The sequence below is a fragment of the Charadrius vociferus genome, unplaced genomic scaffold (genome assembly GCF_000708025.1).
Source record: "Charadrius vociferus isolate BGI_N301 unplaced genomic scaffold, ASM70802v2 scaffold321, whole genome shotgun sequence".
In the NCBI taxonomy this organism is placed as follows: Eukaryota; Metazoa; Chordata; class Aves; order Charadriiformes; family Charadriidae; genus Charadrius; species Charadrius vociferus.
Genome location: NW_009646934.1, coordinates 1363043 through 1385741, shown reverse-complemented (window position 1 = coordinate 1385741; position 22699 = coordinate 1363043). Strand labels below are relative to the sequence as shown.

At 47.4% G+C, this 22699-nt stretch overlaps 1 protein-coding gene across 1 annotated transcript in view; it reads right to left on the bottom strand.

The window, feature by feature from the left end:
• RGS9 (regulator of G-protein signaling 9) overlaps window positions 1-22686 on the bottom strand; it is a 28848-nt gene extending 6162 nt beyond the window's left edge. Inside the window, exons 1-11 of the mRNA XM_009894771.1 lie at window positions 22669-22686; window positions 16027-16123; window positions 13291-13341; window positions 13013-13119; window positions 12200-12251; window positions 11013-11071; window positions 10544-10620; window positions 8671-8752; window positions 8206-8268; window positions 2046-2075; window positions 1310-1371 (exon numbers count right to left, since the gene is read on the bottom strand). Coding sequence (XP_009893073.1) covers window positions 1310-1371; window positions 2046-2075; window positions 8206-8268; window positions 8671-8752; window positions 10544-10620; window positions 11013-11071; window positions 12200-12251; window positions 13013-13119; window positions 13291-13341; window positions 16027-16123; window positions 22669-22686 — 698 coding nt within the window. The remainder of the gene's footprint in view (window positions 1-1309; window positions 1372-2045; window positions 2076-8205; window positions 8269-8670; window positions 8753-10543; window positions 10621-11012; window positions 11072-12199; window positions 12252-13012; window positions 13120-13290; window positions 13342-16026; window positions 16124-22668) is intronic.
• Window positions 22687-22699: the final 13 nt, after the last annotated feature.

Sequence of the window (22699 nt, the reverse complement as noted above, 5' to 3'; positions counted from 1 at the left end):
ATGTTGCTCTGTCCTTTTAATGATCAGTGCTTTGCAGCTCCTCCTAAATCAATGCAATGCTCTGATGCATGTCCACTATCTAGTTGGTGCTCTTACCCTCATCAATAATCATTTGATTTGGACCCAATCCTGCAGCTGAGATGGAGACCCAAATTTCCTGAGGATTTTTTGATCCAGGTGATAGGCATTATCCATCAGAAGACAAGGACTAATGTGTGCAAAGCTCCATCGCCAAAGAGTTAAGCACCACAAAATTCCTGGAAGGTAGTCAGGTGTCCCCAGCTCCAGCTCAGTTTGGAAAATTGAGGCAGGAGAGTTTCAAGTGACCTGGGAGTCAGTGACAGATGAAATGAGCAGAACTGCTGGTGCCTTGCAAGTTGTGGTTCTCTGAAGACAGCACTGCTTCCCAGACTCTTCCTCCCGTTTCATTCATCCATGACTCTTCTCCCAGGGAACAGGCCTGAGCACCTTGTTTATCTCAGATTCAACATGAATCTCTGGGTAGCAATGGCTATGTAAAACAGACTGGTGGTGTGGACTGCATCTCTAGGCAACTGGCCAGCACATAAAACTTGAGGTAAGTGCCCGTGGCAAACACACTAACGTCTAGTGCTAGGACTTTGCACTTAATGGGATTCATCAAGAATCTGATCAGGAAACACTCGCACTGAGAAGAGGAATTGCTAATTAATTGGTTGGACGTTCATGGAGTGTGTTCCTTCATAATACAGAATAACCTGAGACTTCCCCAGCTCTGCTGCCTTCTGGTGAGCATCACCATACAAGCAAGAACACTTGCTGGGGCTGAATCCAGCCCAGCAGGCTGGGGACCAGGGACAGAAGGGTCACTCTGTCCCTCATGCTTACTCATCCCACACAGGAACAGGCACAGGATGGACAGACTGCTGCATCCTCACAGGGCAGCCTCCACGTAGCTGCTTTTCCAGACTGCAGAGCTGTGCTGGGTCCCAAGCGCAACAGTCCAGTCCTGACCAGTCTGAACATTTCTTGATTTCAGAGGCAATCTCAACCTAGAGGCTGGCACTGCTCTACAAATATCCACAGTAAAGCTCCTCTTAGCTCCGAAGGAGACTTTTCATCATCACTGGGGCTCTGACCCTTCCTCTGCCTTATGCCTCCTGGCCCAGCCAATACACAGCCCAGACAGCACAAACAACGCTGCATGTGGCCACCACATCGATTCCCCTGACTGAGTGACCAGCTGCCAGAGCAGATAAGCTTCATCATCCATTACGAGATGAGCACTGAAGACTAATTACTGTGTCGACAGAAGGAAATCAGGACTTACCCTCCAAGAGAGACAGAAGATTTCACTCTGGGCTTCATGATGGCCTGCTGATAGTACATGATCTGAGAGGGATCAGACATGTCTATGGTTAGAAGCATGGAGATGTGAAGATAAGGCCATCTATCTGAACTTCAAACATGCCCTCTCCCAGGTAGTGAGGCTAACTACAACAGGGACTGCTTCTTCCCTAATTATTGGATATCCAAGGAATCAGAGAATGCCTAAACTGTCTTAGTAAAACGGCTGTTCTCACTGAGCTTACTGCAAATGTCAGAAGAGCATTTTGCAATGTGCTAGTAATTAAAAAGCACTCCCCATGCTATATAAAAATTGGATAATAGCTAGAATTCTAGGCACCCACAAATGCTCTGGATGATTTAGTATGTAATTATCACTGATTCCTGGCTGTTTCTACACTGGCGCCACTGGATGTATCTCCTACGACTTCCCCACTACTAATTTCGATCTACTGGATATTAGCCCTGGTGTCTGTCCTTGTTTGAGCCTTCCCATCACTGGGAGAGCTGCTGGCTGTCTGCAGTGGGAGATGCAGTGGCAGGAAATGTCCCAAAAGCACATTGACCAAAAGCTTCGTGGGGCAGAGACTCTGCCAGCAAAACCCAGGTGTTTTCAAAGCAGCTTATCCCCTTCAAAGGGGGCTTTGAGCCCCCATGCAACACTGACGTAAGCAATACATACAGGACGAACACCTAGAAGTGAGGGAAGGACCACTTACCTCTCTCCTATAAACGTCCATAGTTTTTTTCTGTAAAATAAACAAAAATCATTCAATTTGGATGGGTGCTTTCACTTGCCTTTTTTGAGACATGAAAACACCGTTGCAGGGCTGCCGTTGTGCAGCGCTCTCCAATTAATTCTCATTACAATTAAAATCAAACACAGCAGCTCAGCTAATCAGGGTATCATCAAAGCTAAGAGCATCCACACACCGTAAATTGTTCCATTAGCTGTATTTACTGTTTAGCGTTGCTTCTTCCATCACAGGCTGCCTGTATGCCTTCAATTAAGGGGTTATTCTAATGGAGCTAAAATAGATTCGTTTACGAGACACAGATTAGATCATTCAATATTAGCTAAAGGAGACAGGAACCAACACATTGCAAAATATAAACACCACAATTAAAAGCCTCAGAAGCAGTATCTGCTGTGCAAAGGGTGCTTATGTTGTGATTTGAATAACTCAGACTATGTTACATGTCATCCACAAATGAGCAAGCAATTGAAGGCAAGAAATTAACTGCAGGGTGTTTATTCACACAGCTTCCTTTGAAGCACAGTTACTTTGTGTGAATTAAACTTGAGGAGGGAGAAGGAAAGACAGGCTAAGTCAGGGATGCTCCCAGAAAGCCTTTAACGACTTATGCAGTGTGTCAGTTCTTCATCTCCTGTTTTAGCCAACAAGATCTGCATCCCAGAATTATTCTATCAAACTAACCCTGTGGCAGACATGGGTCTGCAGAGTGCCTAGGTGAAGTGCAGTTTGCAAGTGATGAAGCATCTGGTATCAAATGGCACAGGCAGCCTGCTTCTCCCATCTTCTCACCAGAAAACCCGCACCCTGAGCTGCCCCTGTTTTGGGAAAGGGAAGACGGTCTCCCAGGGCTGCTTTGTGAGGGGACCATTGTGGGGACACTGGTGCAGATCTGCTTTTGCATTTTAACCATTGTCACTAGTCTTGCTCAGGAGGGACAACCTATTCTCTATATGGAAGAAAAATACGCACATTTTGCTGAAACTTGGTTGGCTTTGAGGGGGCGCACTCACCATTTCAGCAGCAGGAGCCAGATACGCAGCAGATCAGCCAATCTGTACAGCACTACCATGAAGTCAGCCCATCTGATCTGAACACAAACCTAGCCTGGCCACTGTAGTACTAACAGAAATCCTCACTATGGCATTGCGAAGGGAGAAAGCTTTTTCTGCTGGAAATATCATTACCAGCTCTGAATGACTGCAGTGCACATAATCTCAGCAGGGACAAACAGGAAAGCAAACAGTAGCTGCATGAGCGGCGATGCTCTGCTGGCCACACACAAGGAACTGCGTGCAAGGGGGTAAGCGCTGACACATCAGGGGGAGGAAAAACCTCCTGGACAACAGGATCTTTGGCCAACAGAATCCCTTGCTGATTCAAAGCCTCCTGGGACATCTTATAAATGACGGAGGACACACAGACTAAAGAACAGCTTTTCACCCTGTAGCTGTACCCCTGATGCCAGGCCAGCTTCCATGTAGGCACCATTCCTTCCCCCATTTCTAGTGTCATCATTGTTTCAGATAGACTGTAGAAATAGAAGGCAAAAAAGAAAAATATCACCTGCTCGTGCAGAGAAGCTCGCTGCGTTTACTGTCCTAGAAGTGTCCTCTTTACAGAACTTTGTTTCTGTTTCAGGCCAGCTATTTCCTGCACAATAGGAGTTCACTATCTCCTTGGGGAACCCGAGGCCCCGTCAGATTTAGAAGTGCCAGCTAAACTGTTCCATTTGGTGGAACTTAATTGCGGCTAGGGAATTTACTTTAGGAAAATCAACACGTTAAAATCATTAGATGGTTTTAAAAAGCTCCTCATTTCTTCCTCTGTTTTGTTAAGTGGGTGCCTCAGACAGGCCTGTGTGGTGGGGTGAGGACAGGTGGATGCTGGCATAACGGCTTGAACGCAGCTCACGTGGCAGTAACGTTGTGTTATCTTCTACAGGGGTCTTAGAGGCAGGCAGTACACCACACACACACGAGACAAACAGCTGGTGGGAAAGAGAAAAAGAACACAGTAAATTAAATGTTATGTAGAGCAAGAAAGGCATGAATTAAAATGCCATCACAACAGAGAAATTATATGTGGGTGAGTAAAAATCAAAGCTAATGCCATGTCTGCAAACAAGGAAAGATTTTTTTATTTTTTTTAAAGTGCATCCTACACCAAGGATCCCCTCCTGCCACAGCCTGAGCATGTAGGTCAGCGCTCTGGACAGCTGGTCCTGGGAAAGCCAAGGGGCCTTGGTGGGATGCTCCAGGATGGGGAGGGCATTTGCCAAGGCTCGCCCAGAAAAGGGGGCTACGGCATGAGAAGGGCTGAGCATCGCTGTGTAGTGGCATACACTGAACTGGAGCAGAATCAAAGAGGAGCCCAGCACTGAACGCCCTACTGAGGGCTGCAGGTGCTGGGTGTGCTCAGCCTTTTCCAGTTCTCAAATCACAGTAACTGGGAAGGATCTCAGCTATTTCACCCCAGAGCTGCACAACATTTCATTTCCCTTTCTCTGACAGTGCTCCCATCACCAGTTTCCAGCTTCTCTGCTGGTACCACGGATGCTGAATACTCTCTGCGTTCCTACTGAGCACTACCAGTTGTCCCCACTGTCCTACCCAACCTTACCCCCAGATACCGAGAGCAGCAATGCTGAAGTGCCCTGTACCACCTCCACTTGGAAGGAAATATTTAGAACAAAAGAGTAATTTCTTATAATGAGATTAATTTTGCAATGCCCTTAATGAGTGACTTATCACAATTACCGTGGATAAGCTCCCCAGCCCTGCAGGCTTCAAATCAAAATGTCAATTAATGAAAGACCTTGGTCTGTCTCAGGCAAGCACCACGTGCTGTTAAACATCCTCCTCCCCAAGACCCACAGCAGCACTTGGACACCCTGCATGGCCTCATCAGACCCCACTGCCACCAGCTAAGTGCTCTCTCCAAGAACACAGGCAGCTGCTGCAAAGCTCAGCTGGGAGCGAGCCAGGACCTGCTCAAGAGCCCTGCGTCTGAAGCCGATCCATATTGCTGAAGCCACAAGCTCCTACAAGAGCTGGGACATCTGCTAACTTCCCGCTAACCATTCTCATGGACCTCCTCTGCTCTCAGTGTGGGTCTTCCCGACCACATTGTGGAGATAATGGTCATTATGTTTTTGCCTATCTGGCCACCACTCAGTGTTTACAGAGGCCATAAACAGCTGGACAACAGCTTTTGTGTGTATGCCCAGATGGAGCTTGGAGTAAAGAACAAGCACAGGCCACTGTTATCCAGAGCTCATTTTGGACCAGGGCACTGCAAATCACACCCACACTCTGCCCTGCATGCTGCAGTGCTCTCTGTCCGTGCACACAGCTCAGCAAGCTGCGAGAATGACCACGGGGATCCTCTGCAGAGCACCAGCCACCGAGAAGGGGGCAGTGCCAGCATAGCTCAGCCTCCCTCCGCAGCTCACTTTATTGCAAAAACCTGTGGGCACTGCCTCTCTGACACTGCAGTGGCAAACAGCACTCTGGCACACACACAGCTCTGTTTCTGCACACACAAACACCTCTTCTCGGGTGCAGATGTGGGCCTTTCCTACACGCAGCCAGCTGAGAGCCCTGCACACCAGAGGCAAATTCTGAGTCTAGCATAAGATCATCTCAACGTGCATCTCCACTGTGCTGGTGTTTCCAGCCCAACAGCTGGAAATCAGATCTGTAACAGCCCATATGTCCAGTTTTGTTCAAATTGCTGGTTTTCCCCTATCATCTGCTTCCGACCCTGTTATCTCAAAAGATGTGATGGATGCAGCAGACGTTATGTGTTTATCAGGCCGCCAAATTGACAAAGACTTATGAAATTAAAAGGACAGCAAAGACTACGATGATCTGTGGCTGATTTACTGCGTACAAGAAGCCAGGGCATTTCATTCAGTAGTCCCTGAATCTAGCACAGATTTTTGGCTAAGCTAAAGCACCTTTCAGAAAGGCTCTCTGGTTACAGAAGGCGGCAAAAGCTGAGTGTGTACCTGCAGGAGTCAGCGGGCTCTGGCAGTTGCCTGGTAACTCACTGAGCAGTGAGGCTCGATCATGAGCCTGAGACCTAGGTAACAAAAGGCTAAAGCATCCCTTAATTAGCTGTTCAATGCACAGCTACTTCTGCCTTACTCCCCCTGCCCAACTACAACTCCTAACTCATTATAACCGAGAGGGATGCCCATGGGTCAGTAATAAAAGTCCCTTTCAAAGGAGTGTGATGTTTGGCTGAGCACCTGTTTATCCCCAGAGGACTCTATCAATTAGGGAGGAAGCAGCCCACCAAAGGGTCTGAGGCAAGTGAAAGAGAGATGCTCATGCCAATATCAGCTTCAAAGAAGTCATTCTGATGTCAGAAATTAATTATCACCAGGAATATTTTCTTTCTCAGCTGCCAAGATAAAAGAAAACTAATTGGCCAACAAAGTGAAGCTAGATTGAGCGGGAGCAGAGACACAAATCAAATAAATGGCTGCTGGATTCATGCACTCATTTTCTGCTCTCATCATTTCACCTATGTCAGAGCCAGAGGCTTGGCTCACAGAAAACATCAATAAAACTCTGCACTGCCTTCAGCAGGGGTAAGATATGGCCAACAAAGCACAGTCCAGCTCAGCATTTAACCAGCAGAGCTTGTGCTGTCTTTTCTGCTCGCCAAAGGCTGTTGAGCCACAGGTGTTTGTGAGAGCAGTCTGAAGAAATAATAATAAAAAAAAAAAAAAAAGGAGTTAGTCCAAAGGTGGGTCTATGTGGGCTTTTGGCTGTCTCATGTATTGTCAATCGCTCTTTCAAAAGCAAAAAGAGGAGCAAGAAGAACCTTCCTTCTTCAGCTCAGCCTCCAGAGAGGAGGCATAGCTCAGAGATCAGCTTAAAGAAGAAAAGCCGTGAAGTCACCCCAAAGCTAGTGTCCTTTGGCTCATGCCCTCCTTGGAGTCTCTGCTGATGGGAGGAATCGACCATCTCTCTTATGTCCAGGGTGGGTACTGAATGGAGATCCCTCAGCTCACTTCCTCTGTGCTACCAAGCAGCTGGCAGACAGTTATGGGCTTCCAGACCGTTTGCAAACTTAAAATCTCCTTCCATGTCAGCTGTAAAACTGTGGGCGGGAAGTTGGCTTACTCCTCTTTTCCATCCCTCTCCCTTTCCTCCACTCCTTTTCTCTTTAAAAAAAAAAAAAGAAAAAAAAAAAGCTTTCAGCTGCTGCTACTTACAGAAAGAAAAAATAAAATGCACCCCAACCCTACATTTTGCTCATTTTCAGTCTCTATAGCAACAGAACACAGTTGGCCAAAGCAATTATCCTGTCTCTGGCTGTTGAGATGTTTAAAGGCTGTTACAAAAATGAGAAGTTGTGGGAATACAGTGAGTGTGATCACAGTAACATTTGCATTTAATTGCTGAAAGACACTTTGACTTCACTTCCAAATGAACACCATTAAGTGCACAAATGCAAAACTGCTTGAAAGGACTGATGGAGAAAGAGAAGAGCAGCTCCAGCTCCTCATCCATTGACTGCATGTGTCTTACTGTGGACTCTGAACTAGTCCCACCCATTACAGCCTCCACGGTCTCTGTTCACTAATTCTGTTTCTTTACAGTCTAGCTATACAATATGCATTCTTTGGCAACGCATTGTGTCTCCTATCCAACACACCAACTTCTCCATTTTCTTGCCACACATTACCATTTTGGAGGTATTCTGTCACTTTATTTTAAACCTGGATCTTTCCTCTGATCCCCAACCCCACACAGAGTTCATTCAGCACTAATAAAAAGGCAACAACAAGCATCTGAAGGTAGATGATTCCTTAATTCAGCCTCACCAGCAGAGAAAACATATCCTGTAGCTAAACACTAACACTTAGTTCTGTGGCAAGAAAGCTGACATAGTATTTTCAAGCCAAAAGATGCTGCCAAAGCCTATTTTGAGGGCCCCACCCCCCAGACAATGAGACAGCTTCAACTTCTGACCTGTTTGGCTGTCACGGCTGAGCTGACTCGCTCAGCCCGCAGTGCCCAAAAAACCACAATCCCAGGGATGTTGTCTGGGTCCTCCCAAACAAATTCAGTAGGTGTGAAACAAAAACCCACCTCACCTGGTTTACCTTATTTTCATTGGGATCCGTCACGCGGTCTAATCCATACTCTAGGACGTCTAGCATGCCAGGCTGTTATGAACAAGAAACATCAATAGCTTTGTAACTTGTTTTGAATTTTGTGGTTCACAAAAATGCATGAGGAGACCCCCCAACCCCCGAAGGGCTCCACTGCCAGCAGCTCCCGGCCAGCAGTGCCCTGGGGGAGCTCTGTCCCCCAAATCTGGCATCACTCCCTTCCAAGCATGGGCGCTGCAGCTAGACCTCCCTCCCCTGCACCTTTGAAAGCAACCAAGGAGAAAAGTGTAGACTCAGGGCAGGCCTAGGCTGACCCCTTCCTTGAGAAGCAGCGACACAGTGCACAGCCCAGAGCCCATGCCCACGACTGTGCCCTTAACATGGGTGAGTTTGTCCCAGGTGGCTGCAGGGAGGGCACCCGAGGCACTACAGCCACACACTTACGCCTTTACTTACAGGAGTTCGGTTCACAAGCCAGTAGGCTCTTTCCTGGCAGTCCAGGGCGTACCTGTCCGCTTTCTTCCGCTCCTTCCCTGCCCTGCGAAGCCAAGAACAGGATTTAACTCTACCAGGAGAATTAATGAATTTTGCTCTCCTAAAACGAGTGGCATGAGAAAGGGGGCACACCTCTAGTCTTCCCTGACGCATGGGTCCCACTCTGACTGCACGATGCTCTGATGCAGCCTCCTGACCACATCTTACCCCAGCTAATTCTGGACTGCAAATCACGCTGTTCACATGGGCACACATGACTGTAGCTTTTAAGAAATCATCGTCTTCCTGAGCTCAGCTGGGAGCAGACACATCCTCTTTTGATTAGACAGACAGCCCTTTGGTAGAGTTTTATGCTAACAACCCGCTACTTGCGGTCGGTCCTCCTGCCTCATGTTTATCCATCTCTGATGTCCCCGGGCACTATCTGAGGACTGCCACACAGAGATATATCCCAGACACATCTCATCCCCATCTCGCAGTAAAGGGAGGCATTTCTCACAAAAATGATTTGGAAATGGTACCAAGCAGTGTTCCCAGGCACCAAAACCCAAATCACCTCTACTATTAAACAGAAGAAGCACCCGCATGGTTTGGGCTTGGACCAACTAATTCTTTCCCAGACAACTCCTGGGCACAATTTGGGACTTAGCATGGGCAACAGAACATTCCCAAAAGGCTGTTTGCATGTGGCCACTCTGCTGTGGTTAACAGGGTGGGTGCAGGCTGTTCTGCACCAGTCTGCCTCGGAATCATCATCAAACAGCCTCAGATGTGTTTAATCTACTAGTTCAGACATCGTCTCAGTATCTAACTTTAAAACTCCATTTGGCATCTCTTAGCCCAAGTCTGACCTCAATTTACAAGAACAACAGTCTCGTGTTTAATGAGACAGTTATCTGATGAGCTGTATTCTGATGACTTGGCTACCATCCCAGTGAAGACAGAAATGCTGCTGAACAGCAGAGGCAGTACCTGCCATGCTGGGAGGTAAAAAAGGTAAAAGGAATACACAGAAGTAGGAAATATCCTATCTCCAAAGGAGTAATCCCATCTCACGTTCACTTTCCTGGGAATTCCTGGGAATTCAGCTCCTAAAGTCAAGTCATTTTGGCTGGATGCCTAAGTATGCACTTCAGAGTTTTCTCCAGAAGTCTGTGCTGAGAACATTTACTGCTTCTTGATTCAGACCATTCAGTTCAGCTGCGAGACATGTGCAAGCAATAGTTGAACGAGACCAATAACAGGTCCTAAGTCCAGTGGCCCGATCCACAAATGCTTATGGACAACCCTGAGCTAAAAGAAGCTGTCTCTAATGAGAGCTTGCATGCTGCAGCATCAGCCCCCAAGCTTCTTCAGGGAGCCACATCAGGTGCAAAATCTAAACCTCCCCTTGCACACTTACGCATGTGCAAGAACCATTTGCAAAGAGGCATGCACGTGCGTCGGCAGGAAAGGCACCCACCCCCGCCTCTGCTCTCGCTCTCACAAACCACACCGATTCCACGTCTTTGGCAGACAAATGCCAGGCAGGGAGAGAAATGCAGGTGCAGTGGGTGAGGGTGAAGCTTTGCAAGCAGGGGTCTAGTCATTTGAAAACAACTGAAATCCTTCACTCACGAAGCACGAAGTGAAAAAAGTTTCCTTATTAAATGGAGGAACCCCAAGCTGATGTGAAAGGCAGGTTTGTTTCACAATCTTGAGGGGCACTTGCAAGTTATTTTAAAGATGCAGTTTATGTTCCTGAACTATAATTTAACTGTGTACTAAGAGAGTGAAGCTCTGCCTCCTCATACCCTCCCCAGTGATGCAAATAAGGGAACAAAAGTCAACTCACTTATACTGCTCTTTGGCCTGCATAATAACAAAATCCCACTTGTAGTTTATTTTTTGATTGAGCATGTTGTAATGTTCCTGGAATAAAAATAAAAAAGCAGTTAGTGTGAAAATTCTGGACAAGGCGCTCCCATGCTAGGGTTTCTTGACTCTCCATAGCTCAACTAGGCCAGGCTGGCGACCACGCCAAGAAATCTGGATTGTTCTGAACGTAATTACATGAATTGCAACAGTTCAAAAATACCACTGCAAGGAGAGAAATTATCCCCACTAAAATTATCATTGACTTCAGAGTATTTTCCTGTACTGGCCACTTTTTCATTTCCAAAATTTTGGCTTTTGACACTGCTGGAGTAACACCTCATGCAATTGAACAGGTGATTTTTTTTGCCACTCTACATTCATTAGCAACAGAGGGCTAAAGCTATAGCAAACAAGGGGTGTACAATGGAAACAGTACATCTCCTTACCTTTTCATATTCTTCTAAAATCCCTTTCCTCTTAATGTTCTTCTTTGCTAGGTAAATTGCTGTGGAAGGAGAAGCCAAATAAACAGTCAGTTAGACCAACAAATCCAAGAATAAGTAAAAATTTACCCACGTGACAAACACAGGAATCTTTGTTACAATATCTTCCCAGGCATGGGCTCCAAGCTCACAAAAGCTCACTGAAGAAAAATGAACTTGGTGCTTTCACTTTGTCACTGGCCCGTGCCCAGGCTGGGAGCAGCCACGCAGAACAGATGGCGTGTGCCTTCTGCCGGCAGTCACTCCTCCTTTGGGAACTCAGCCAGGGTTTCATGGGTCAAAGGATACTGGACTAAATCTTTAAGATGTTGAGGTTCTTCAGGGGTGTCTTCGGAGGTGTCCCTGCCCATGGCAGGGGGGGTGGAACTAGATGATCTTTAAGGTCCCTTCAATCCAAACCCTTCTATGATTCAGAGTTTGACCTCCAACTTTTCCAAACACAGGCCAATGTTTTGTTCACAGTTCTATTAAAAACATTCCAATCTAAAATGGGCTTTTTTTAATTTCTCCAGAAGATTTACAGCGTAATGTAGATAAAAGCCACAGAGGACAATCTTGGAACAAACAAATCAGTCTGTGAACTGCACAGCCCGCAGGAGCAGACCAAGCTGATTAGCCCAACTTTCATGATCAGCCCTATAATAAAAAGCATTATAAAGGCAACAAAAGATTGATACGGAAAGAGCCATCAGGAGATATTGGGAGCCACTGTGCATTATATAATGAAAAAACTATTTCTGAATGCAGGGCCTGATCCAAATCTACAGCAAGACAGTCTTGGGCTCAGATCCAGGAATACACTTAACTACTCAGGGAAATCTAACCTCGTGTTTAATGTGTTCCCTACCCAACAGACAGTGTTCCAGTCAAAGGATTTTAGTGGAACATAAGAGAAGCTTAAGCACTTTCTCTTATCAAGGCCACCACAAGGCAGTCACATCCAGAGCATTCCCTCAATTCAGCATTACTGAGAGTTATTCACAAGATCGTACGAAAGAAAATGCAAGGGCTGGTCACTGCATGTGGGCACACAGAACAAAAGGATGAACAGGAAACATGGTGCAGGACTGCATGCACAAACACAGGGGCTTGCACTATGCCTCCTAAACATGTACAATGCTATCACCTACCATAGTCTGTGTCATCAGCAGGCCAGCTCTGCGCCGGCCAGAAGTAAGGGGTCTGCAGAAAAACAAGCCTTTCGTTAGTGCACAGTAGTCTTCAACTCATGCCATGAGGTGTGCAGCACCACCCACTCTGGCGGGAGAGGAAAGTTCTCCTCTGCTATACTCAGCGCCTCAGCTCCTTAGCTGCATGTCAGCTCACACGGTGGTGCAGGCCAGCTACAGCAGGAGGCTCAAGGTTAGCAGACCACCAGCGTCAAATCCACTCCTGCTCTGCAGTCGGTTAACATGGCCAACCTCTCACTGCTGCCTGAGCACTCAGACAGGGATGCTGGAGCCCAGTTTGGCACCATGTGGGAACCAGACTGCTCATTCAAAATGCGATTGAGGGTACCCTAATTTCCCATTGCAGGGGAAACAGTCCAGCCATGAACCTTGATAACATCCCATTATTATGCTTTCTGTATATCCATTATTCAGTCTCCACAGATCATTATATTTTCAACCACAGATTCCATTTGCTACTTTAAGATCTGGAAGGGAACACGCATTTTGAAGAAGGCACAGCTATTTTGAGGTTGAACAAGTATGCTAATTTAGTTGAACTAAGTATCACAGTTTGCTTGTAAACTGTAATCTGACACACAGAACTGGGGGAACTGGCCTGAGGCTTCTCTGTGGATCCTTCCTCCTTTCTCCTGCACACTGAATAACTAGCATGGCCTCACGACTACAGCTCCTGGAGAATTGCCCCAGCTGCCTGTTTTTAAAACTAGTGCTGAACTTCCTCTCAATGGCTTTAGAGAAGATGCAACTCACTTGAAACCTGTACAGGCTGCCGTCTGTCTTAAGGGTGAGATTCTTTGGCTCCTGAAGAGGGTAGATGTAGCCATATTTGACAAACAGGTCCCCCAGGTGCAGTGCCTCTGAAAATGGAGAAGGCAGACGCTTTGATTGCACAGAAACACTGCACTGGAATTTAAAAGTGAGCTGCTACTCAGGAGAGAAGAATCCATCTAAGAGGTTTTGTCTACGGAGACCTTAAAGTTTTACAACTCAAAGCTGAAAAGCCTCAATTTCTGCATAAAAATACCCACCTTCCTCAGTGATCTGCAAGCGTTGAAGAATCCACTGCAATATATCATTACCTGTAAAGCAAAGATAATGTCATGTGTTTGAAACTGGGAGTGTGCCAAAATCCATGGGCGAAAACAAGCCTTCTCCAGTCCTCACCCCTCACTGTGCTCTGGATCTCACCGAGTGCACAGACCCCTTCTTACAAACATACTTTCAAATGCTCCACGCAAGAGAAGCAGAGATAAAATATACTGCTGGTCTCTCACTGGTCATGCTGTTGTTCAGGCTTTCTCCTGACCGAGCAAGCATCGGGCCCTGGGAGAGGGAGCCTGAGGCAGGCAGTGACCTCAGGATGGCACAGCGTGAGTGTGCAGAAGCACATGTGGCCTGAGCAACACTTAAACCCTCATCATTGGCTTAGAAAGGACTTAAGGAATGCAACAGCTTCCACGCCCAGGGAAGGTGAAGTGCCCCTTGTTTTGCACCATCTTATCTTGAAAGATTCAATGCAGAGTATCTCCAGGTTCACAGGGCACTGTCCTGTCTGTTTTAGTAAGAGACCAGTAACCGGTCCTCTCGAGTCCTTTAAGGGACACAACTTTCAGTGCAGAAGGGATGTCCAAGTCTCAGACCCAGGTTGTAGTGGTCACAGGACATATCGAAAGGAAACAAGATTTCTGTATTCACAGACACTCCGTGTCTCCCAGTTCTTTTGTTGGGAGTGTGACCAGTGATACCCATAGACAGCATAAGCCTCCAGCAGTTTTAGTTTTATGTTCTGGGGGCATATTTCACAAACCTCCTTCTATTTAAACAGAGCAAAAATGTACTCGTTCCCTGATCAACTATTGGTCTTTTCCTCCAAATGTCCCCTAGGATTTCAGATTGAGGTGTTGACCTTTCTTGACATTGCAGCGATGACTTAACTTTCTAATAGGGGCTCAGAGCTCTTATCCTACTGCCTGCTTCCTGAAATAGATGAAATTAAAGGATTATCTCATCACTCATTTCCAGACAGCTCTCTCTGAAAGCATTTTCCCCCAAAGGTGCGCATTTAACATGGAGGTTTATTTGCCTTTTCTGTTGTAAGCCATTTTACTGACACTGAATTTAACTAGTTACCTTCCTGCGCATGAAGAGCCAAACTCTCTTCAGCGGATCTGTGTCCACCGCTCTAATGTCTTCACCATTTCCTTACTAAACATTAATCCGTCTCTTTTGCAACACCCAGAAGCCAATCAGTATATATGCAACTTGCACAGTACTAAAAATATAGTTTAGGGAGTGATGCCATGCAAGGAGACTGGAACTCACTTGCCTATCAGAAGTTGACTCGAGTTTATGACTTATGCAAGAGGGAACTTACAGAAATTCTGGTTAAGGAACCAGAATAAAGCAGACAGCACGCAAAGAGGATGAGTGTCAACGGGCATCTTCCCTCCACATCATCTAGCCATGGACTTTTAGGAAGTGGTACTTTGCATTGGCCAGACATCAAGAGAAGTGCTTGTTCCCCCTGCACTTAATCTAGGGGGCATGTCATCTTCAGTGCAGGGAAATATTTTCTGCAGCACTGCCTTAACTATTCGCTAACAGCTAGGAGAGGCAAGGCTGGCTTCTTTGCAGATGCAAAGCACTCCATCAAGTTCAGCTGCATAATAGCTGTGTAAGCCAGGATATGGTTTCTACTGTAATGCACGGAGGGTGCTGCTGAGAACAAGCTTCAGATGTCATCCAAGTTCTCCTTACCCTTTCACTAACTGACTGTACCCATGGGCAAGTGACTTCATCCCAGCGCCTCTGCTTCCTCCTTTTTTTAAAAAAAATGGGGCAAACAACACACAGGGCCTACTGGGCTTTGCAAATACAGTGGGGAAAACTTCATCTATTTGGCTAAGTTGTCTCCTGAGTTGCCTGGAGCAAGCTCACTGGTTTCAGTGGGAGTTTTTGTTCTGGATTTCAAAGTGCTGCAGAAAGACCAAAGCAGGAGAAGGAAACTTTGGTACAGTATGTGTGAATATTTATAGCAAAGGATGCCTCACAAGAGCTTTTGTGGAGACTTGGAGAACAGGAAAGCAGAGGCAGTGATAGTGCCCTGTGAAAGGAGCTAGCAGGCACAAAGGAGACCGCGATAAGAGCTGCCTGTAATGCCATACGTGACACGGCACAGCACAGCTCCCCATCTGTTTCTTCTTCAGCCTGCTTGAAGTAGGAAAAGCTGTCATTTGGAGGCAGAAAAGTGGGTTGAATATTTTGTTCTTTTCCTGTATACTGAAGGAAAATGATTATTAGCAGAAAACATTAAAAGGGAGACTAATTGTTTATTGCTCATTTCTGAAGTACCATCTTTCAGTCTGACTCCAGGCTGCCTATTTTAATCAGATTTTAATATTTATCTTTATTTGTGATCCAGCCTCACTGGGAATATGACAGGTCAGGAGGCTGAAGCACCTACTCACCTCTATGCTAAGAGAAAGCAAGGTCACTTGAGTCAAACTTACATGAGACAGCTAAAAGCCTGTCATTATCAATCTTTGTGTGTCTGATTCAAAGAGCTAGGAGTGAAATGAGACACGAGTCAGAATGAGAACAGGGAGCAGGTATGTCTCAAAGGATGTACAGCAAATATTTATTGGGAACACGGGCTCCAGTATGCAGCCAGGCAGTGGTAACCCTGGGGTGGCCATGGGGTCCACACACAGCTTTTCTTTGATGAACTTCCTTGGCCCAGTCCCTTCCCCCAGCAAAGCTCTTACCTGCCACAGCATGTGGGATGGTCGTGATCATCACCCTCTGCGTCTGCATTTTGATGCCTGTATCTGGATTCTGCATCTCCATCATAAGCGCTTCAATCTGCAAAGCATGGCAGGGACAGGACATATTACAGGAGTGGACAGGAGGGAGGCCCAGGACCACTGCAGCTCTGGGCAGCATCCCAGACGGGTATGCAGTGTCGTGCCACAGGAACGGATGCAATGACCACAGTCCTCTCCAAACCTTCCCTTTTCTATCAGAGATGCCACCTCCAAACCATGTCAGCTCTCACACTGACTCACAGTGTCATACCGTCCTAGAGAAGGCACATGCACAGCCAGGGTTAGCAGATGAGGGATGGGATGTAACCACTCCATGAAAGCTGAGCAAAAAAAAAAAAAAAAAAAAAAAAAAATCTCTGCTACCCATAAATGTTCCTCTCTGGCTCAGTGGGCTATTTGCTGGGTCAATAAGAAAGAAAAAATGGGGAGGAAATAAAATCTGTCCCAGCACAAATACCCCAGCTGTGCACAGACTTGTAGATATTGCACCATGCATGAAGAAAATAAGGATTTTTTGGCTTAAGACCAAAGAACGAAGGTTCTGTTTCTGGTCTGCAGATAATAACCAGACAGGACTTTAGAAGAGCAACAGGAAAAGCACACCGCTTTGCTCTAGGGCTGATCAAAAAGCTTAAACCCGGGGGAGATGAGAACGGCCCGTCCTTTGAGAAAGCACAGCCACCACCCAAGCCAAGGCTTTGAAAAGCTGGCCAAGGACCGATTACAGCGGGGACCAGAATTTACATGTGGGAAAGCAGACTGCAAACATGGAAATAGAGCCCAGCGCATAGGAAGGAGGTGCCCAAGGGACTCTGACTCTCCAGCGGTTCCTGTGGACAGCTGCACCCACCCACCCGGGGTCTTAACCCCACTTGTGTGCAGCAAAGCTCAGTCCCTCCGGGGACCGGGCAGAGATACACCATCCAGAGAAACGCACCCTCCTATCTGGCAGCATCTCCCGCCTTTGACTCCTGAGGGATACTGATGACTCGTTTATAGACTCACTGCCCGAGTTTTTAACAGATCATGTTACGGATGATGAGTCTCACCCTCAGGGCCAGATTTCTTTTATTTCTGGTTCCAAGTTATCTTCCTTTTTATTTTATTTTATTTTTTTTTTAAGATTAAGATTTTTCACAGGTATTTTCCTCCTCTTACATTTGACTTCTTGCTAGCACCATCCTAAAAGTGCAAGAGCCTCCTCCACTTAGACACGTGGGGTTGGGCACGCTCCTCATCTCCTCATTTTATATTATCGGATTGCTGAGAGAGCATTTGCTTTGTGGAAGATGCTCGTCTTTTTGTCTTCTGCTTCCAGAGATATTAAATCAAAACTGGTCCAACAGGACCAATTTGGTCTCTCTGCACATTCGTTTCAGGCGAGGCTGTAGCTTTTTAACTAGGATTAGAGGATTTAATGAATGTGACTTGATGACACTCATGCAAAATGAAGGGTATTGTCTTCACAGGCACCACAGTGACTTTGGTCCTAAGTCTTGCCAAGTTCAGTGAGGATTTAAGCCTGTAGTGACAGGATGCATTCTGGGCTTGACAGTAAAAATGGATTTTCAACTGTTTTTAAAGCCAGTGTCAAATTAATACTAAAATGGAGAAGCCTGGTAAAATTTCACACAAATATTTGTATAAATACTTATATGAAATATTTTAAAATAGCAAAAACAGAGCCAAAGGGATGGATATGAAGACTTTTTTAGATCTTTTAACTGAACCCCCTATTTCAGCCTCAGCAAGTTCAGGGTCAGTTGTGGAGAGATGCTGGTGTAGCTGTGTGAGACGAGGTAAGGCCGGACAGCCCAGCAGGCTGGGCACTAATTTAGGAAATTCAGATTCAGTTCCCCCTAAGTAAACGTGGGTGATCTTGGGGAAGTCACTTACTCTCTCCATAACTGCGTGTCCGCTCTGCAGACAGCACCTCGTCAGCACACAGGGATACTGGGGTAAAGACAGCGTGGCTCATTGCCACCGTACCCCAGTGCCATGACCACCAGGCAGGTCCCACCAGGCTCAACCAGGACGTGTTCCGTGCAAGCAGCACAGCACGGGGCTGCCGTTTGCTTCCCAGTGGGCTCGAGAGACTGGTCTTTGCCAGCCAAGAGTGAGGAATTGGCTCAGAAACCCACACAGCCTCTCAACACAGCATGTTCCCTTTCTTCAATGAGCAAAGAGCTCCAGACTTTTGTCGCGTTTGTACCCCGCTGGGCTCCCTCTTGCCATTGCAGAAATAATATATATTAACAAGTGAGATGAGCCAGGGAGCTGCTGCTCAGGGGTGCCTACTGCTCTGGCCGCAAACCATGCACTTTGCTGATCAAAACTCAGCCTGTCTCTTTCTCTTCTCCTAAGGGAACACTGCTGATTATGGGTTGCTGGCGATTAGGAGTTGCTAGCAGCACCAGCATGCCGGCGGGAGGCCAGGAGGGCTGGCTAAAATACAGTGGGAATATTTGCTTCCTTTGCTAAGGGCTCTAGCGCATTTTGTCACGCTCTCAGCCAGGGAAATGCTGTCTGGTTTGAATTCTGTAGAGCCAGAAGCCACTTCCTGATGCTGGTTGATGGCTGGAGATGTGTGCTGAGGTGAATATCAGCAAGAGGACTGCTAGAGGAGCCAGGCTCTGGGGTGAGCTCACCTCAAGCACAGAGCCACCACGAGGCATGAGCCCCACCAAGGTCTCCCTTCAGATCAACCGGAATCTCTGCATGGAGGTGACCTAACCCTGAAAGCCACAGAGGAGACAACAGGAAAACTGTCTACCCCCCTTCTGATCATAAGAAGTCGTCGGGTTCACTGAGTGCAAAGCAAAACCTGAACTAGCAGATCATAAGAAAAAGCATCACTGCATTTCAGGAGCATGTGGGAAGCCCTAAGGAGGGTGAAGGTCCTCTCCACAATCAGCAATTGATGAGGTGCCCATCGTTCTGGAGAAGGAGGATGGATCCAGGACAGATGTTCTCCCACAGGAGGGAGCACTGGGGGCAGATGACCACTGATGGATTGCTTGGGTGAGTTATCCTGGGTGCGTTTCCCATCCTTGTTTCTCTGAGCTTTACCCTTTGGGAACCTACGGTTCAGCTCCCTACGGTCAGGGCATCCGCACTGCAGAAGCATCAGGCTCCGGGTGCCGAGACCCTAAAATGCAACAGCAAAACACTTCAGCTCCTCTCAGCGTCAACCCAGACAGAGGCATCATTGCTTCACATGTAAGAAAGACAAATTTTCCCAGCAGGCTCCAGCTCACAGCCAAGTGCCCACTCCTGGTGCTATAATTAAACATCTGCTGCTTTCTCTATCATGAGCATTTGCCCAGTTCTAGCCCCCCTCACTGCCTGGTGCTGTTTCCAAAGATCATCCCTGCCTGCTCTGATTTCCAAGGTAGCAATACTGTCCTTCATCACAACTCCAGCCTCAGAAGGCTAATCCAATTGTTTTCTTGGTCTACAACTAACAATCCTGCTTTGTACGTTCATGGATGATCAGGAAAAAAATCAAGAAATAAAAGAAAAAAATAATAAATTGTTAACCACCTAAAACTCTCTGCTTTTTCTTAATTAACACCGAGAGAAGAAGGCCTGTTCCCACCCAGCGCACAGCGATCCCGCACCCAAAGGAAGTAAATCTGTGCACGGGGAGGGCAGGGCTGTAGCTGGCTCTTTCCACATGCTCCCTCTTCCCTCACTGACCCACTGTCACCTCTCTGGCCAAGCCTCCTACTTAAATCCACACAACAGCAAAACCAAACCTACACACATTCCTGCCTGGCTGAGCTCTGGCTGTGTGGGTTTAAGTGGGAGGTGTTCCTTTGGGTGTGAGGCTATCACCAGAGATGCTCAGAGCGTATCATGCTCAGTGCGATACTCAGCAGAAATGTGTAGCACCGGCATCTCCCCATCTGGAACAGGGAGAGGGAGGATGGGACCTAAGGCGCAGCACCAGCCATGTCCGGGGCCTCACTTAGAGAGCAGGAGTTCGATGGATAGCTCCTTCCAGCAAAAATGCAATTCAGATGCTCACACACTTCTAGAAATGACCAGACAGATGAGGGCCAGCAGCTGCTGGAAACTCTAGCCCAGAGAATCAAAGCCAGGCTGGAGAAGCCCCCAGCCATGCTGCAGACCCCAGGCTGGTCCCTCCCCAGTTGCAGCGCTGACTCTGGAAAAGCCACCAGGGACCAGTGGAAGAAGGAGGCAGAGGAAAAAGGCGAGCAGCATCCATCAGCACTACCCACAAGGTATGAGTCACAATGCAGCTCATGTAGCACAGCAAGGAAAAATACACAGCCCAGCAGCTGCTGGAGAGCACAACCCTGCCCAGTGCTGCCTCCTGCTTTGCCAGCTGATGCCCAACAGAGGCCAGATCCTGGCTGCTGGGGCAGGCACAACCACCAAGACCTTGGGCTGATTCAAGCTCTCACAGCATCTGGACAAGCACATACAGCCAAAATGCATTTCAGAAGCTTCCTCCTTGTCCCGACAGACTTTTATGCCAATATTCTTCCTACCAAGACAGTTTAGGAGGGGAAAAAAAAAATAGAATAAAACAGCTTAAGCATTAGTCATGGGTATTTCATGGACTAGCAGGCATTGCAGGGCCTTGGAGGGGGCTCCCCAGTTCCCCCATGGTTCATCCATGAAGACCAAGCTCTACACCCAGCCTGAGTCAGAGCAACCTCACAGCAAGTACATGGATGGCACTGCCCACCACCCCCAAAGTAAACCCCTTTCCTCTCCCCTGTCCGTTGGCAGGATTGTTGTGGTCACAAGCTGCCTGCTGGAGAACCAGCGCACAGCGATGCATCACAGCTGCAAAGGCGTAACAGGGGGAGCAGCCTGACAGCACGGAAAGAATCCCTCCGTGCGGCTGGTACAAACCTACAGTTACAGTGTATGTGCCAGCTGGTGGCAAAGCTTGAGCACAGGCTTAAGCAATTAACAAAGCTTCTCTCTAGGATTTTAGCTCCTTGTGGATCTAAGTCTGCAAGGTGCTCGCTGGATGTGTGCCGAGCATCCTCAGATCCCAAAGGTGCTTGGTATTTCAGGGGAGCCCTGAGGACATGGCCATTCGTATACAGACCACACTGGCACATAACAGCCAAGGCTCTATCTATGGCTTCCCTGAGTCTGAAAAAAAACAACAGGAACGAAAGCAGAGATGAGAGTCAAAACCTTTCTGCTGACCATCCAGGAGCTTCTGTTCCTTGTGCTAACAGGTCTTAGACTTGCAAAGCACTAGAACTACTCTGACCTTCTCACTGCTCACAGTGTGAGTGGCACATGCTCTGTAACAGCAGTTCACTATATTTTAACAAGTTTTCCCACCTGAGGAACTCGGAGCACTTTGCAAAGACTGCTATGCTCCTACAGAGCAGCTAAAACACAGCTGCTGGAGGTTGCTTTCTCAAAGCACACAGCTTCTCCTCTGCACCCCACATGCAACTCCACAGAATATTACTTCATGCAGAACTTGGCACAGAGTATTTCCTTTGGCAGGGCTCCCTGGCCAAATTTACCTTGAAAGACATAGTACCAAAGATATAGCACCAAAGAAAACACCTTATTTACTTCCTCTAACCTTAAAAAGTACAGTGTTTGTATTGCTAGGCTCATGCCTTAGCACTGAATAGCCCCAAGTTTCCCCCCTTCTACCTCTGGAATCCTCCTCAGGTCGTAGGCGTTGCAGGAGAGCTAACTACAACTTGAACAGCTACTGGCTAGCTGTACTTGTCACTAGAAATTCAGCTAATTCCACTCAACAGGATAAGCCACAGGCAGGAGAGGTAGGTGGGAGAAAAGCTAGCTTAACACTCTGCTTTTTAAAATCTGCAGATACCAATTATACTGAAACTGGCTACACTTTTGAATGAATGCTACAGAAAAAAAACACACCAAGTGTTTTACAAAATTACGCATCACATCCAAAAGCGTAGGCCTACATCTTCCCACTCCTTCAACTGTTTCTGGTCACAAATACGCTCGTTTCTGAAAAAGTGGAAAGAGGCAGAGAGCAGCCAGTTGGCCATGGTACACGCTCTGAAAGCAGACATCAGGTGGAAGCACTGGGAACGTGTGCGCTGGACCAACAGTGGCCCAGAGCTGAACTAAGTGGCCTGGTGCTGCAGATGATGGGTTTTCCCTTGGGAAATGACACTGTTTTGAGGGTCTTTGGCGAAAAACATAGGAAAGGGAGAAAACGTGTCAAGAGAATAATTCAGCTGAAGATAAGCTATAAAAATAAACAAAATTACTGTTTTATTTCCTCTGTGACTCCAGCATATGTAGCCCCTCAGCCTGAACCCCAGTGCCAGCTGGAATTCACAAGGCTCCGCAACAGGTCATGGCCTCAAACCCCGGGGGACGGAGCTGTCACCCCTCGGACCCCACACCCCAGAGGGGCCCCGGAAAGCCATGGCCGGGCAGGATGCTATGAACACGGGTCCTCCCCACCCGGAGCACTGGTCAGCACTGCCCCAGGCACCGCATCGCCCCGCCCGGACACCGCCCCGATGTGCCCACCGGTACTGATGCCCAGAAGGGTGCGGCCGACCCCCGGCGCTGCTCAGCCCTCACCTTTTTCAAGAAGGCCATCCGCGGGCGGTGG